Below are 17,784 nucleotides of genomic sequence, written 5' to 3'. Positions count from 1 at the left end.
CTTTGTGTGCATGCATTGAAGTCAAAACTAGTTAGGAAATTGTTGAATAAACTCATCACGTTCCATGGCAAATGTGGGTTCACTATCTCTCTTACCACAATTTTGGGAAATAGTTCTGTTATTTTTATTGGGTACTTATGTGACCAAGAAACAGATAAAATCTAGACCTTTCCTGTTTGTTTGGTACTGTTGGCTATATAAAAGCTATATTAAAAAATGCTATAACGAATGTATGTTAGGAGCTGGAATAAACTAAAAGAAAATGTGTTTCTAACTTCAGTGCAGCATGTTGACTCCCATCACTGTGTAATGTGGCTTAAGGCTCGTTCTGAATTACTGAAATGAAATCCAGGCTGTGTGAAGAGTTCTGCTCCAGCATTTTTCTTTTTTGGGGCTGCTTGCAGTAGTTTTTAATGTGGTGTTTGGAAAATGCAGGTTATTTGGTAGAAAGTCTCAATTTATATTAAAAGAGTCTTCGTAGAAAAGATGACTTTTCTGTAAAGGCCTTCTATAGCAGACATGGCATGCAGATGTCATGATAAATGTATATCCCAAGGAAGGCAGGAATGAATATTTTAGTCTTAAGTTAAAAAGGAAATGATGAGTCTTCCCCCTGCTGACTTTTACCATGAAACATAGGCTGCTTCCTAAAATCTTAAACTTTTAGGCACCTCCTAAAAGTAACCTTAACATTTAGAAAAAGCTTGGTCAGTCTTGAAGGATTTTATAAGGCTTGGAAATTTAGTATCAAGTATTTGTCATTATGGGTCAATAACTCAGATCGATTTTGATATTTGAGTTAATATCAGACAATGTTCCCTTTCTATCACACCCCTCCCCCAAAATAAGCAAATCAAACCTCATTATATAAACAATGTCAAAACCTTTTTTTTTATATTCTGTCCTACTTTCTAGTAGGAATTGATAATCTCTGCAACATTTAGGTATAATTCCTTGGTAAAATATGTCATTGTTTTCTGGTTTGTTTTGTTCAAGTGAGCTTTTTTCTCTCTCTGTCCAGCAGTTTTTTCTTGAGCCTTTGATTCTTTGTGAGACTGTGAGATACATGTATATATATGTAATATTATATGTATTTTATATATATATATATTTTATCACACCTGTAGCACCTTGAACAGTTCTAAAGACAACACAAGCTCAGTACGTCGCTATTGTTTTATTAAGCAATGTCATCTCGTCCATGTAGAACAATTGCATCCTAAATTACCCTCCAACATAAAAACTGATTCATTTGGTCAGTAAACTTTGATAACTGCGAATTGTCACTAGAAAATATACAGCCCTATAGCTGAGTATACACTGTGTGGAGATGCTATACTAGATCTAGGAGCTATAGAGAAAAGATCAGACCCATGTGCTTCCCTCAAGCTTCCTATAGTCTATTACTCAAAAGAAGCCATTTTGATATATATCAAGGAAGTCAAGTACACATGCTCTGGAACCAAACTGCCTGAGCTCAAATCTTGGCTCTGTCATTTATTGGAAAACCTTGTGTGAGTCCCTTAATCTCTTTGAGTCTCTGCTCCCTAATTTGTGAAATGAGATGATGATACTTGCCTTGTATGATTACTTTGAGCTTAAATTAATTAATACATACAAAGTTCTTAGAACAGAGCCTGACACATACCAAGTACTCATAAATCAGGAAAATCCAATAGAAGCTATCAGTCGTAACTCTGTAGTAGGACTGAATATTTTTCTCTTGAATCTTGACATTAAGACCCTCGTGACCATGGAACTATAAAAGCTAAGTAAACATTTTCTCTCTGAGATAATTAAACCATTCTTTTTGTTCAAAGGGAAAAGGGAGTGTACAGTTTCCCTTTTCCTGTTCCTTCATACAATTTTGAGAAATGACTATTAAATCACTAAGAGACATCTTAAAAATGTGACTTTTGTAAAAAGCAGTCATAATCCCTAGTCCCAGGGATTCTGGAAGTCACTGACATCCAGGCTCAACCAACCCTTCTAAATAAAGAAAAATATATCAAATGTTAGTCAAGAGCTGTGCCCCAAAGTAACAATCAAATTGGACATTTTAAGGGGCATGTCATGCCATCAAGAATAAATACATAACTGAGGATTGAAGGAAGACCTTGAAGGATAGTTACTCTTGTGTTAATGCCTATGTAGCATTATCTACCACTTGTTCTTGGGCCTTCTGGAGTAAATCTACTTGAGTAAATAAGTTTTGGGGGACTCAAAAGAAGCAATTGACTTCAAGGATTACCAGGAAGTAGAATGTAAAGGAACTTGAATTTCTATTCAAAATGAATAAAGACTCGTAACACAGTATGACTTAGTCCACTGATATATTTGCTTAAGGGTGAAAGGTTTGCCCCTGGTAGTATGTAGACCATTGAGCCTGTGAAGGAGCACCCAGAAGTGCTTGGTATATCACTATGTGACAGCCAGAGCCAGAAACTCCATGAGAGAACTTAAATTGAAGTGCAGGTTGAGCATCCTAAATCCAAAAATCCAAAATCTGAAGCGTTTTTGAGGGTCAGCACATTGGAGCATTTCAGATATTTGGATCAGGGGTGCTCAAGTCGTGAGTAAAATGCAAATATTCCCAAATCTGAAAAATATCCCAAATCTGAAACACTCGTGGTCCCAAGCATTTCAAATGAGGGCCACTCAACCTGTACCATATATTGTGTGGCTTTTTCTTCCCTGTGGTCGTGGCACACCTTTACCTCTTTCACCAACCTAAGACATCTTGAAGATCCCACAAGAGAGGTAGCCATTTTGTTTACTCATTGGGGTAACCCAGAGTCCTTGGCACTCTGGGTCCACCATTCTGAGCTTGGTCAGGTAGGCAAGGGTGGGGCCCCAAGTCCTGGGGAGTGCTAGCATTATTCTTCCTCTGGGGAGATAGGGAGTTGCAGGAGACACCTGTTTCTTTAGGTCTCACAACTGTTTTAACTGTTTTAAAACCCTCTCTTTCATAGTAGGGCCTTATCCCACTCCAGTAGATTTGCTTTTCAGGTTTTGAAATCCCTTCATGTAAAATATGGCATGGTGGTCTGATTAATGGTTATGAGACAAAAGACAGATTTTCTCCAACTTTGGTATCTCATATGTTCTTTCTCATCCCAGTTTTCTTATATAACTTCCTCATCTCTCTTTTCAGTTCTGGTATTATTTAGTGTTTCTATAGCATGTTACAGCCAGGTTCCTTGCGATCATTTTTAGTAGTTACACAATAAATCATGTGCAGAGCACAAGCTAGTACTTAGCCAAAGAATGAAATGGAAAAGCTCTGCCAAACACAGCTTCATAATTTTCCTTTAATAAAACTCTACTGTGTCATTTAGTTTGTTCTCTTTTTAAAACTTGATCTTGCATCAGCCTGTTTTAGGGCAGGGTACTACCAGGTCTACTGCATAAATGATTTGACTTACAGTTGAACTAAGAATACTATGAACTACTTCCCAGAGTTATTTTAAAAACGAATGAGAAAGGACTTTTTTGAAAAAAAATATATTTTAATATAACTATCCTGGGTTTACAAGTTTGCTCATTTCCTAAAAGCCCATAACACCTTGGAATTTCTTTGTGTTTTGTAGCACAAGTTTCTCATTCTCACATAGAAATTCTTACTTGCCTTGTTACGTAAACCCAAACACATTCCAGACTAATGCCTGGCACATAGTAGGTGCTCAATAACTGTTTGTTGACCCTTTAGCTTTCTATATTTCTTATTACTAGGACATTGTCTCCTCTTAAGCAAAATATTCAACAAATGCCAAGTAGCTGTTCTGTGGTTTTTCACAGTCATTTGCGTAGGTAGCTCTTTACCTCTCTAAAATCCAGCCATTTAGCAGTCTCATCAGTGTGGAACCCAACTAAAAATAAAGAAGAAAATAACAGATGCCTAAGTTTAGAGTTTTCTATCATCTGTTTAAAAAGACAGGGAAATGTGATACATCTGGGAAATCTTTTTGTCACAAATGTTTGATAAGGTGCAGTACTGGAATCAGACGTCACGAGGTAACTGTCAGCAAGTTGCTTAATCTCTTTGGCTTCAGTTTTCTTATCTCCTAAATGTGAGAGCACCACTCAGTGATCTCTAAGGCCCCTTCCAATTCTAAGTCTTCTGCGAGTCTGTGATTCTCAGGGTACTCCCCCCCTCTAGTCCTGTTTGCTCATGAGACAAGTATTAAAGTCCTAACAATCTGACTTTAAGCTATCCAGGAAATCTAGCTGTCCAGAAGGACCATTCCTCCAGGGTATTGGTTAGCCAAGATTTTACTGTACATTAATACATAGTTAAAAGGACTAATTTAGTGCCTAGGAAAACATTTGGGACTGGTTAAAACTATGGAAAAATCCTAATTCTTTGTAGGGAATGTTGATCTTACTATATACAATTACCATTTGTTGTTGCATGCCCCCCCTCCCCGCCTTTAGGCTAGAGTTCAGTTTGGGGTGTGTTTGTGTGGATGCACATATATCAGATAGGAGCCTGGCAGTGTGAAGTTTTTCTCCTGACAGTACTAATTCCCTATTCCTAAGGGCACTGTTGATAAGTGGTATCCGGAGTAACACTTCAGAGCAGGTGACGTGCACTGCCAGGCTGCCCTGCATCCCAGAATCTTTTCCCTGCAGTGGTGTCTGCTTCCAGAAGTCTGTGTTTGCAGAACTGGCTGGTACTGATAGAGAAGAGTGCACTAATCCTCTGATATTGACTCTGAAAGAAGAGGGTGGGACAGAGAGAATGAGAAGACAGGAGCTTTAGTTAGCTGCTAGCATGTGATACCTAGCCATGATTCTTTCTAAGCCTTGATGGAAATGAGTGACAGGATGGAATCAGCTTGTCTCCACCCCAAATACTTCTACCTTTTAGAACTAGACAGATAAAACCAAGTCCCATTTCTTTGCAGAGGACAGCCAGCCCAATCTGACTTTGACACTGCTTCTACCCTTGCTGTGCTCCTTCCTCAGGAACTTCTAGTAGCCCCCTGTGTCCTGCTATATGGTGTCTCAGTTTCTGCCTAGTGTGCAAGCCTCTCTAAATTCTGGCCTCATGCACGCCTCTCTGTATCCAACCTTGTTTCCCACAATTTGCCAACCACATTCTGAGCTACCATGGTATGCCCATTATAGTGTTCATAGCTTTTGTCCATTTCGTTATCACTACTTGGGATGCTCTCCCTTCATTGGATCACTTCAATCCAAGCCCCTTTCTTCAAAATTTAACTGAAGGCCCACCTCTTCCAGCAAATGTTCCATGAACACTCCATGCTTTACTGCTCCCAAGCCTCGTTTGAAGTTACTCATATTCTGCCCTGTAGAATATGTTAATTTTGCCTTCTGTGCAGCTCTTGGCACACACAGAACAGAGGACACACTGGATACTGTTCTAAACCTTGAATAGAGGGGTTAAGGTTCAAAGGGAAGCCTTTTAGTCAATGCGTTTGAGAAGATGACGTGCCTGTGTTTCAGTTTGGCAAAGACAAACAGTGGTGACAGAGGCCATAGCAGGGCAAACATGGTGGGCAGATGAGGGTAACCCCCAATACCGTGTCTCACGGCTCACTCTGGAAAGTTATTTGTAAAACAACTTCGAAGTAATTGATCAATTTATGTGTGCAAATGAGAGACTGGGAAGGAATGGGGTGGAGGAAGAATGAGAGTTTTATAGAGTGGGAGATATATACACCTTGGTTGTTTAAGGTCATGTGATGTTCATCTCCACCTCCATCTCCTCCTTCCCAGCATACATCTTCCCTTCATCTAATCTAGATCTCATTCCTGTCTTCAGGAGGCAGGCTGAGCTTGCTACTTGTGATCTATCACAACTCACTCTTAAATTAAGCTCATGGCCAAACCTCCATTGTCAACCTGTAGACTTGCAATTTCTATGTCTATTTAAGCCCCACCACTACTGTTTTTTTTTTCTTCTTCTCACACATTAGATGAATCCGACAGCCCAGTGTACCGACGCCGTGTTGAAGATGATCTACTGCTCGCATTGCCAGGGTTTTGTGACTGTGAAGCCGTGTTACAATTACTGCTCGAACATCATGAGAGGCTGTCTGGCCATCCAAGGGGATCTCGATTCTGAGTGGAACAGTTTCATAGGTGAGCAAGCAGTTAATATATTTGTGGTGCTGGAGGTAGCTCTACTTCCAATCACAAGTAATGCCATAATTGACAGCTATGAAATTTATGTTCATTTTAGTGTTAGTTATTTTGTGTTTGCTGGACTTTGAGTGTAGTAAAAAAAAAAAATCACTACAAGCCAATGTTCCCTTCAACTAATGGTCACATTTCTGAAGACATTAGATACAAGTGACTGCAAATGTTAATAATATGAAAGTGCCTTTTTGATATTTCCCCCTACAGATCAGTTTTGGGTATGGTCATAGGCTTGCGTGCATGTACAGCCCTTATGGAACTGCGAGAGTAGCAATTAAAATGTTATTTCTGTTACACTGCAACCAAATCTCCTACAAACTGGCAAGATACCCGTATGTTACTTGGATCAGGTAAAATCTGATTGTAGAAATTTAGGGGCTCTGTTTCTTTTTTATTTTTATTTATTTATTTATTTATTTATTTATTTTGAGACAGAGTCTCACTTAGTTGCCCAGGCTAGAGTGATGTGGCATTATCATAGCTCAATGCAACCTCAAACTCCTGGGCTCAAGCACTCCTCCTGCCTCAGCCTCCTGAGTAGCCGGGGCTACAGGCCAGTGGCTGGGACTGGACTACAGGCATGTACCGGCATACCCAGCTGATTTTGTTTTGTTTTGTAGAGATGAGTTCTGGCTATTGCCTAGGCTGAATCTCAAACTCCTGGCCTCAAGCAATCCTCCCATTTTGGCCTCTAGGGGTTCTGTTTCCATAGAGGATTTAGCAATAGTAGACTGCTCTGATGAAAAGGAGAGTAAGTTTACTCTGATAATTACCACCTAGGGAAACCATTACTGGGACCCAGACAGCAATGTTAGTAAAGTGGCCAGTTTCTGAGAGGGTTAATTATGATTTAGAAGAAAGGACAAATTAGGGGTCATTTCAGTGTCCAGTCATCAGCCACCTTGATGCCTATTTGGTACAAATATTAATCCCCAAACAACAGTGACCAGTGTTGAGGCTCCTAATGCTGAGTATGAATGGGACCTCACATACATACTAACAGCTGACAAAAACAAACTCACATTTTTCCCATCCGCCAGTAACATTTATGTAATTGCAGAAGTTGAGTGTCTTTATAAGCACGTATTTTTCACTTATTTGTCCACATTATGGGAACATGCATGCAATTTGCTGGCTTTTTTTTTTTTTGGTGTTGGGAGTGGAGTTGGGAAATGCTTTTTAGTCTGCATGAGACCTAATTACCATATTAACTCCGTTTGAAAGTGCATCAATAAATTGGCTCCAACAGATTCTCAAGAATACTGACACAGAGAAAAAAAAAAAGATGTGAATATTAAGCACTTCAGCACAATTGTAGCCTAAATAGCTCAAAGCTAGAAGACCTGAAAAAATCTTCTACACACAGAAAAACAGAATCCCATGAAAGGGAAGGCCTAAGACCAGCAAAGACACACAGGCACAAACGGCACATCATGCCTAGAATGAAGCCATCGGAGAAAGTCTTGCTTCAAAATATTTCTCATGAAAGTGCAAGCCCATGGCATTTCCAGATCTAAAGTTGCTGTTTTTTCTTTTTTTCTCTTTCTCTTTAATCCCAACCTCATGCCCACATCCAAATGTCAAGTTTGCCACTCACTTTTGTGAAATTGAGTTTTTAAGGAGAGTTGGTAACCCCTTTTTCCCTTTCCCTTATAATGTACTATTTCTCCATGCAAGGGAGCAGAATTTGCCATACAGTATAAGAAAAAGGTATGGTGACAGTGATCAAGTTTTGCTAACTTTTCTGTAGACATATCAGGAATGAAGGGTAGAGGGGCTTGTCCCTCACACGATTCTGTTACTCTAACATGTCTGGCAGAAACTATAACTAAAGTCTTCATATCCTCATATTAAAATACAAATTCTTCTACATATTTTTCCAAGAGTTTGCAGGTCCATATCAAATCAAAACCATACTCTGGCTTGCTTAATGAATGTTTTCAATCATTTACTCTAAAACAAGGAGGGCTTAAGTTGCTGCCGTTGTTGTTGTTGTGTATTTTTTTAATTACATTTGTTATCTTTGAAGAAATAAAATTAAACCCAAGTGGAAATTGATAGGATTTCTAAATCGATTTTCCCCAGTTATTTTAAATGATACTTTTTGGAGGGATGAGGCATATAATTGTATCTAAACTTCATTTTTAATGGGGCATACTATTCTTTATTTCTAATAAGCAGATATAAAAGGCCAAGAGTAATAGACATTGTTAATCTCCAGTGCTTTTTCATTAATTTTTCACAAGGGTTTAATTAATCTGCACTGTTGTTGTAGAACTCAGTCCCAATTTACATGCCTCTGCTGTAAATTCTTTTTTTTTTCCTTGTCTTTTTTTTCTTCTTCTCTCTCTTTGCAAGGAATTTTTCTTTCCCCTTTAAATGACTGCGGTTAATGAATGGTCAAGGGCTTCCCCCTCCTTCTTTAAACCAGATCTTGGGGTTAAGTCACGAAACCCGCCTTTTGTTCTTTCAGTCAAGTCGTGAGGCAGAAGATGTGGGTTTCTGATTATTTGCGGCACAATGCGAAAGGAATCACTCTCCCTAGTGAGAAAGGGGATGCTTTGTTGCTGGGGGAGGGGGGGCAACTTATTGCCAGTATCCTGAGTGCTGAAATCATGCAGTTGGACTAGACCCTTTAAGAGACTAAGAATGGGTTTTCCAAATCTGTCACCTTCTTGTCATGCCCTCCCTTTCCTCTCTTAACTGCATCTGCCTGTTGCCATGAAATGTGACCCTTCAGTAAATGTCGAAGTCTTGTCACCCTTTATCAGGATGGATCCAAATAGCGAAAGCAACTTGGAACTCGGTTTTATAAGAGGCTGGTTATATGAAGTCTTCAGTTTGAGAAATAAACCAAATACCTCCCTAACCCCCACCAGAAAAATCAGTTTCCAGAGAATCATAAATTATGCTAAGGTGCAACTTGTTCTCTGTCACATACTGTAGCTGTGTTAACACTCATTTGACTCATAGCCAACCCTATTAATGTCACATGTTGCTGCCAGTGGGAATTTAGTATGGGGATTGCTGGCAGGGACACCAGCCAGATCCTGGCAGGAGGCAGGAGCCAGTCGGATGTCCCACAAACAAGAGCCCCATGGCTCTCGTATCAACCAGAAGAAAACCAAAACACCAAACCAACCATCTTTGGATTTCTCTTAAAGCTCCTTATCAGGGTTGGCTGCTGCTATGGAAGAGCCGATTGATAGCCAGTCTTGACTTCCCCCAGGGGTGAGAGGCAGCTTTGGCTCTGGGCTGCAGGCAGAATGCTCCTCAGTCACATTCTTCAGCCATGCAACAAACAGCCATGCAACACACAACGCCATGGCACCGGCCCCAACAAAGGCCTGGCTTCTCCCTCCATTCCCAGGCCCTTGTGTATGGCCAGCCGGCTCAGAGTGTACAAAGACACCAAACAGCCAGAAGAACTGGGGTTTATGTTTCCTTTTAGTCTTTCACAAACACATTAGTGATCTGGCCTTTCCTCCCTACTAGGGGAACAAGTAGTTACAAAATGCGCTGGTTTTTTGTTGTTGTTTAAACCTCTGCATTTTGGATGTTTATTATATGTCTATTCATAATATTTTTATTTGGAGCAAGCGATTTCTTCTCAGCTTATGAAGGAATGTGCTTTCTGTATGTGGCAGCCTTGATGATTTGACAATGATGAACACATTTAAGTTGTGCTCCACTTGTTTACAAAAGTCTCCTTCTGCTAGCGCATCAAAAGCATTTTTTCTCTCCTCTACTTCATGCTGTCAGCCTCTACTTAGAGGTTAGAAGCATCACTTTATGGCACTTACCACAGTGCAATCTGAAACTTTGTTTGTTATTACTTTTAAAAATTTAAATTTCATGGAAATCTATTTGTAGTCTGTGACATTAGAATTATGTTTCAGTTTAGAGAAATGACCCCATGCATGAATGTTGTGTAGCATTTGTTCTAGGTTGAAAGTGGAAGGTTGATGACCAAATTTGGCTTCATTGATACACTGATGACTGTACTCTTTTCCACTAGAGAGCTTAGGTAGTAGTTCAGCTGGGGGTTGCAGTTGGCCTGGGTGTTCTTTGGGGGAAGAACACACAATCTTGTGGAGACTAGCTCATTACCTGAAGGCAGTAGATAATGTGGGTCTAACTTCTCCTATTGCCATTCATTAAGCACTACACTGTAAAGGGGAAAAAACAAGTTTGCAAGTCCACTGCTTCTCATTAATGAAGCATCCTTTCTATCATTTGGGGATTTAATTTCCAAGATCTTTTAATTTTGCACTATAGATATTAGGCAAAAATATTAAACCTCATAATCCCAATGAACATGTATAACAAGAAAATAAGTAGAGCATATTTTGTTGAAGGGATTCAGTGCTTACTGGAAAATGCTAGATTCCTCAAAGTCTGAAAGGGACTTGCAGGCTAATCAGTGAAGATATATATATATACTGTGAGCATGTGAATTTTATGCACTGTGTCTTGTGTTGTCTTCACTTGAAAAAAAAGGAGATACATGCTTTGTTTAGAATAAATTGAGGCCTTTATATTTGAAATGGGAAGTTTATCTTAATACAAAAATTGCAGCATTCAGAGTTCCATTATGTGAAAAGTCATTAGAATTCCTAGGAATGCTTTCCTTTGCATTTTCCAAACTGTGTACTCAAGGATCTGAAGGGTTTTAATTTAAAAAAATGAAAGAATAGAATTGGTATGCCAGGATTTTAACTGATTTATGTTTTTAACTCTTGTAAATGGAACCTGAAATGCAAAGATCCTAGGGAAGTGTCTGGGAGAACTGGCATGTTAATCTGCTTCCAGCCTTGGATTTGGCATCTGGGAGCTCGCTCAGAGCCTCTCGGTGACAGCCACTGATACACGAAAGAGTGAATAATCAGTATGATGGAAGATTCCTGATGGGGCTCCTTGCTGTCGAATGCTCCTAGCATTCATCTAGCCATTTCACACTTTAGAGAGCTGCTGATCCATGGTGACTAAATACAGTTTGGTGTAATGGAAATAGATACAAAAATATGAATTAATTATGATGTGTGCTTTCTCCCCACCCCCTGCAGGAAACATGGGGTAAAATAGTAAAATGACTGATTATGCAAGGCCAAACCTAATGATTTACTTTTTATGATGTATTGTTCTTCCCCAAACCTCGTATTAGATGCTATGCTGATGATGGCAGAGAGGCTAGAGGGTCCTTTCAACATTGAATCAGTCATGGATCCCATCGATGTGAAGATTTCTGATGCTATCATGAACATGCAGGATAACAGCGTGCAAGTATCTCAGAAGGTAATGAAGGCAGGATCCTGGAAGGAGAGCTGGAGGCCCCCTCTGGCTTGCAATGTGGCTTCCCTAATATGACCTCATTTAACTCCAATGCAGGTTTTCCAGGGATGTGGACCCCCCAAGCCCCTCCTAGTCGGACGGATTTCTCGTTCCATCTCTGAAAGTGCCTTCAGTGCTCGCTTCAGACCACATCACCCTGAGGAACGCCCAACCACAGCGGCAGGCACTAGTTTGGACCGACTGGTGAGCACTTTGGCAGGAATGGCCGTGTTCAATTACAAGGAACTGAAAACATTTGCTCAAATTGAATTTTTCATTGGAAAGCTCACAAGTTTGGGTCTTTCAGGTGTAACTTTTCAAGCAAACTGTGTGTGGATATCAGTAAATCTGCCTGTCTCACTTTCTAGCTCAGAAAGTTCCTACGTAGTCAAGGAATATGATGTGATAAGTTTTGCCTCAAATCCTTCCTTTCGTTTCACCATGTATTTACTAAGCATCTACTGTGTGCCCAGCACTGTGCTAGGCACAGGGAGGCTCAGAGGAATAAGGCAGGTCCTTGTTCTCAAAAGGCCGCATTATGGAGGCAATGATGGAGAAGCAGACCTTCCAGGCTCATTAACTGTCAGATGATAGACAAGGCCTGTCCGGAAAGTATCCAGCCATTGTTAATATGTAATTTTCATATTACATGGATGGAAACTTTCTGGACAGCTCTCGTGTAGCAAATGCTAGGATGAAAGAAGAGTGAAAAAAATAGGCAAATTTCTTTCTGCACAGCAACATGCTACAAGAATGTAGGAAGAGTATTAATACAGTAGTAGGAGGGAACACAGAGTGGGAGCCCGAGGACACAAGAAGAGCAATAACAGGTACGTTTCAGAGTGGATAATATAATACAAGCTTGATTCTGACTAAAAGCCTTAGCAGGAAGAGACTGTGTCTTACGTGTCTCTAGGGCACAGGACCTGGTGGGCCTCAGATAGTAGTTATAATTACGAGGTAGAATGGACAGTGGATCTAGGCAACTCCTTCAGAGCTTGCATGTCAACTGTTAATTTATTCTAGTGGTTCTGTACTTATAAATCGGATCTGTATCTTTCTCTCCCAGCTAAAGTTGACAGAGAATTGCATATCACTCTGGAGATATTTAGACATGGTCAAAGGGCACATCCGAAAGTAGTTTTGTGTTGTTTTACAGAGGTCTTTGGTTTTTTTCTTAATTAGGTTACTGATGTCAAGGAGAAACTAAAACAGGCCAAGAAATTCTGGTCCTCTCTTCCGACCAACGTTTGCAATGATGACAGGATGGCTGCAGGAAATGGCAATGAGGATGACTGCTGGAATGGAAAAGGCAAAAGCAGGTTAGCTCTGCTGAATGGATTTGCAGTCTCTCCCTTCCTTGATGCCCGAGTCACCTTCAGAGACAGTTGTCTCAGTCCTAAGAGGAGGCATTGGGAAGCAGTTCACACACAGTAGGGAGCAACAAGATGGAAGGCCTCTAGATGTTCTTAGGAATGGGCTTTGCAGTAGAAATGTTGAAGGTCCCCAGCTACTTGCAAAGAATGCTGGGTCAAAAGATTGACAGTAGCTATGTTCTAGTATTGCGGCTGTTCCAATAGTGTCATTGTTTTAAAAATGTTTAATGTCTGTGGCCCTTTGCTTTATGGTGTGGCCTCATAAAGCACCAGTTCTTTTTTTTTTTTTTTTTTTGAGACAGAGTCTCGCTTTGTTGCCTAGGCTAGAGTGAGTGCCATGGCGTCAGCCTAGCTCACAGCAACCTCAATCTCCTGGCTCAAGCAATCCTTCTGCCTCAGCCTCCTGAGTAGCTGGGACTACAGGCATGTGCCACCATGTCCGGCTAATTTTTTTATACATATATATATTAGTTGGCCAATTAATTTCTTTCTATTTATAGTAGAGACGGGGTCTCGCTCTTGCTCAGGCTGGTTTCGAACTCCTGACCTCCAGCAATCCGCCCACCTCGGCCTCCCAGAGAGCTAGGATTACAGGCGTGAGCCACCACGCCCGGCCCAAAGCACCAGTTCTTAAAAGGTCTCATTCTCTGACCTGTTGATGTCCTTTGTCCCTCCCTTACATACTCACTAACTTGGATAAGTTACCCGTTCAGAGGGCAATTTACTTTGCTACCCCAACCTCCACAATAGGGGTAGCTTTCAAAAAGGTTACGGTCAAATTGGAGAAACAAGACGTACCCAGAAAAAGGAGAGATTAGTGTTCATTAGGAATTGAAGAACTTTCATTTAATTGTGCTCTGTGGAAATACTAGAATCTAGCAGATATATTTGATGATCTGCTCATTCTTTTTGCTTTCCTAATCATCTTACTGGGGTCATTTCTCATTTCAGGTACCTGTTTGCAGTGATAGGAAATGGATTAATCCACCAGGTCGACAACCCAGAGGTCAAGGTTGACACTAGCAAAGTGGACATACTGATCCTCCGTCAAATCATGGCCCTTCGGGTTATGACCAATAAAATGAAGAGTGCTTACAATGGGAACGACGTGGACTTCTTTGACATCAGTAAGCATTTGCACTTTTAAAGTACAAATTGTTCTTGTATGCCTCCTCACGAAAACAAGGGGAATGAAATTGGTATTCCATTTTTTTAAAAATAGGTGATGAAAATAGTGGAGAAGGAAGTGGAAGTGGGTGCGAGTATCAGCGGTGCTTCCCGAAGTTTGAGTACAACGGCACAGACCACGCCGGGAAGAGTGCCAACGACAAAGCCGACAGTGCTGCTGCCTGTCCTGGGGCACAGCCCTACCTCCTCACTGTCTTCTGCATCTTGTTCCTGGTTATGCAGAGAGAGTGGAGATAATTCTCAAACTCTGAGAAAAAGTGTTCATCATCAAAAAGTTAAAAGGCACCGGTTATCACTTTTATATCGTTCTAGTGACTTTGCTTTTTAAATGAATGGACAACAATGTACAGTTTTTACTATGTGGCCACTGGTTTAAAAAATGCTGACTTTTGTTTTTTCACTCAGTTTTGGGGGAGGAAGAGGGACTTGTATGTTAAGTTGGTTCCTGCTCCCCCAGAATCGTGTTAAATGTGGCTAACAGTGTAGGTACAGAACTGTAGTTAGTTGTGCATTTGTGATTTTATCACTCTATTGTATGTTTGTTTGTTTTTTTCTCATTTTGTTTGTGGGTTGTTTTTTTTTTTCAATTACGATCTCATCTTGTTTCTTACAAGAAAACCAGGGTCCTTTCTTGGCATGTAACATGTACGTATTTCTGAAATATTAAATAGCTGTACAGAAGCAGGTTTTATTTATCATGTTATCTTATTAAAAGAAAAAGCCCAACAAGTGGTAAAATTTCCATTTAGCCCTGTTATTTTCGTTGCCTTATGTGGAGAGAAGAGATGATTTTGGTTTTTTAATTATTAAGTTAGGGCAGAATGTGAAGGCACAAGTGGGCTTCTGAGCCACTTGTCAGATTGTATTCAAGCATAAATGCAAGAAGGTTATACATACTTCATTTATAGCTGGATTGGAAGAGACTGCAGACTACCATTTTGGTTGGAGTTGAATTACATAAGCTAAGATATAGGTCCATTTCTTGAACCCACTTAAAGTCGTAATCCATTTAGAAGAAGATTCTTCATAGATACAAGGCATTCAGGATGTCCCAGTTATCACATGTTCACACTTAGATTTGGGGGTGTATTTTTTTTAAGTAAACAAGCCACTGTGTGCCAGTTTTCACATCCACACTGACCCTCTTTGAATTAATATCCCAATGGCAACAGTAAGTGACCAACAATCTCATTTGGTCTCCCTTGTTACAATGGTCCAGATTTCAAACCCAACCATATACAGGGAGCTGTCTGGGAACTAGCCAAAATTGGGGTACAGCCTGGGCTCAGGGAATAGTTGTCAACACTCTGTGCATGTGTATTTGCATTTGTTTTTGGATCCCAGTTTTTGTTTTAAGAGAGTATAAGGTGTCTTGGAGTCTTTTTCTTGCCCAGTCCCCTCTTTATCAGTAAAGCGAAGGTCTTGGCAGTGGTTCACAGCTGTGTGCTTCCCTTATCAGCCAAGGAGCCCACTTGGGGGAGAATTGTGTCCACATTTTTTTATGTGTTGTTTTTTTGGGGGGTGGGAGGGGTGGGAGTAGGTAAAGCTGAGAAGACTACATCTTAGCAGAGAGTGAACTAGTAAAGGCCACATCTGTTGTCCCAGGCCAAACACTAACAACTGCCTTGGCCCCTTGGGAACCCTTTCCTTGTGTCCTTACCAAATGATGGCTCATAAAACTATGAGAATGTAACAAATCACTTTAAAAGGAGTTCCCAAAAGTCTACAGAAAGCCTAAATAAAATTCTGCAAGTCTCTTCCTGCTTTAGACAGCCATTAAGATGCCAACCAATTCCACAGAACCTAAAACCCACAAAGAGGTTGTTTGTGTTATTGTTCAATCTTCAGTTGTAAGAGTAATTCTCTATTTTTATATTGAAACATAATTACTTGATAGCTCAGGGTCTACATTTCATTCAACTTTTTACACCAAATTCTGCAGAATGGTCAAAACGGAATATTGGGGGCTGTTGTAAACAGAGGCTTAATTTTATTAGATGTAGCCAGTTATTTATTAAAGCATGATGTTAATAAAATAGGCATATTCTGGCTGGTGTGTATAGTGTTTTTTTTTAAGCAAATCACAGAAGACATAAAATTGAAAAGGCACTCCATTTATGTATGAGGAAAAATAGATTGTAAATAGCTAAGCTGCCTTGTGAGAACTTGGAAAATGTGCTGATACTTAGTAACTACCTCAGTTGTGAGGAATTTCCTTTTTAGCTTAGACTGCCATTACTTTTACTTGGTAGAAATGAATCTGGTCTCCAAAATATGGCTCAAAGAGTTATCCCCATAGACCTTGTTAGATTGTTTTTAATTTAAAATCTTGAACTCTACCCAGCTGTTTTCTTTCAGTCAAGTTTTCTAAACCAATAACATTTTCCGAATTAAATATTCTTGAAGGTTCTTCTGGACTCTTATTTATTTGTTTTCTTTCTTTGCATTTTTTCCTGTTCCCCTTTTATTATTTAAATTGTCTCTTGCTTTTGAACTCGAACTATGAAATAAACAAATCATAGATTTTTCCATTCAGGTCTGACTGGATAACTCTTGGCTTCTAACCAGTTGGCAGGCTCATTCTCACCCCCCCCCAAAAAAAAAAAAAGAATAAAGGCAAGTTGAATATTTAAAACCTTAAGAGTTTTGAGTATGAGGTAGAATAAAAGCCTTGTTAGAAGAACTGACTTTTTCAAAGTTAATAGCATGTGAAGGGGTTGCGTTTTATAAAGTCATGTATTTTTCTTTCAAACGCTTTACCTACTCTGTACCTTAAAAAATTTACAACTTTAGATTTACATTTTATTTCAGAAATAGTAATAACACCTATTTTGATTAAAAGGCACTGCAAAGAATTGACTTAAATTTTTAAACTTTAGTTACTAAGTGTTTGAAATCTAACAATTTACGTGAAGTAGAAATTGTCATTTGTGATTACAGAACCAAAATAAAAATAGATGTAGATGGTGCTATACAAAGTTCTATTTCCCCTTTTGTATGAGCAAAATATGTCTATTTACACAGCTAAAAGGTAATAATAACAGTTATCTACTAGCAGAGGTGTGTGTGTATGTATGTGTGTTATCTCACTGTTAAGAAAATACCAAACAACAGAAAAGTACTCAGAAAATTCTCCCAACTTAGAACTTGGTGGGAAAAAATATAACTCTACATTCCATGTTATACTTTACAAATTTAGTCTACTTTATAATTTCTAATTCTTCTCCTTCCTTTTTATATATGTGAAAAATTTCTGAAAGATAACATATGGTAGCAGGAATTCTAGTCCATCAGTGAGCCAAATGCCATATAATATTACTTATCTACTTTAGTTTTTAATTAGATAATATACCCCAAAACATATAAAGGTATTGAGTGAGTTTCCCTGCCATTTTTGTACCTGTTTGCCCAGTTGCCCCCACATCCCTAGTAGACTCTTACCAGTTGCTTATCTTCTTCCAAAGTTTCTTATGCATTTATAAGGAAATAGGAGTAGAGATTTTTCTTTTTCAATATGAAATGTAGCATTTTATGTATATAGTGCCCTATTTCTTTAGGTTAATTTTAAAAATACTGAGAGTAGAGGACTCCAAAGATACAGATCTATAAGTTTGTGATTCCTATTCTAAAGGCCTGGCTTTGGAGTGGTACCACATTTTGATTTTTACTGCATTTTGGCTCAGAATAATCTAGGTTGTTTTTCAAGAAACAAGCATTAAACAGA

At 39.4% G+C, this 17,784-nt stretch overlaps 1 protein-coding gene across 1 annotated transcript in view; it reads left to right on the top strand.

The window, feature by feature from the left end:
- The window catches only part of GPC4 (glypican 4), a 104,430-nt gene extending 88,321 nt beyond the window's left edge, over window positions 1-16,109 (top strand). Inside the window, exons 5-10 of the mRNA XM_012764773.2 lie at window positions 5,943-6,108; window positions 11,330-11,460; window positions 11,554-11,700; window positions 12,682-12,818; window positions 13,824-13,999; window positions 14,095-16,109. Of these exons, the coding sequence (XP_012620227.1) occupies window positions 5,943-6,108; window positions 11,330-11,460; window positions 11,554-11,700; window positions 12,682-12,818; window positions 13,824-13,999; window positions 14,095-14,297 (960 nt within the window). The 3' untranslated portion in view covers window positions 14,298-16,109. The remainder of the gene's footprint in view (window positions 1-5,942; window positions 6,109-11,329; window positions 11,461-11,553; window positions 11,701-12,681; window positions 12,819-13,823; window positions 14,000-14,094) is intronic.
- The last annotated feature ends 1,675 nt before the right edge of the window (window positions 16,110-17,784 follow it).

This window comes from Microcebus murinus, chromosome X (genome assembly GCF_040939455.1).
Source record: "Microcebus murinus isolate Inina chromosome X, M.murinus_Inina_mat1.0, whole genome shotgun sequence".
Taxonomy (NCBI): Eukaryota; Metazoa; Chordata; class Mammalia; order Primates; family Cheirogaleidae; genus Microcebus; species Microcebus murinus.
This window is presented reverse-complemented; position numbering and strand designations above follow the sequence as displayed.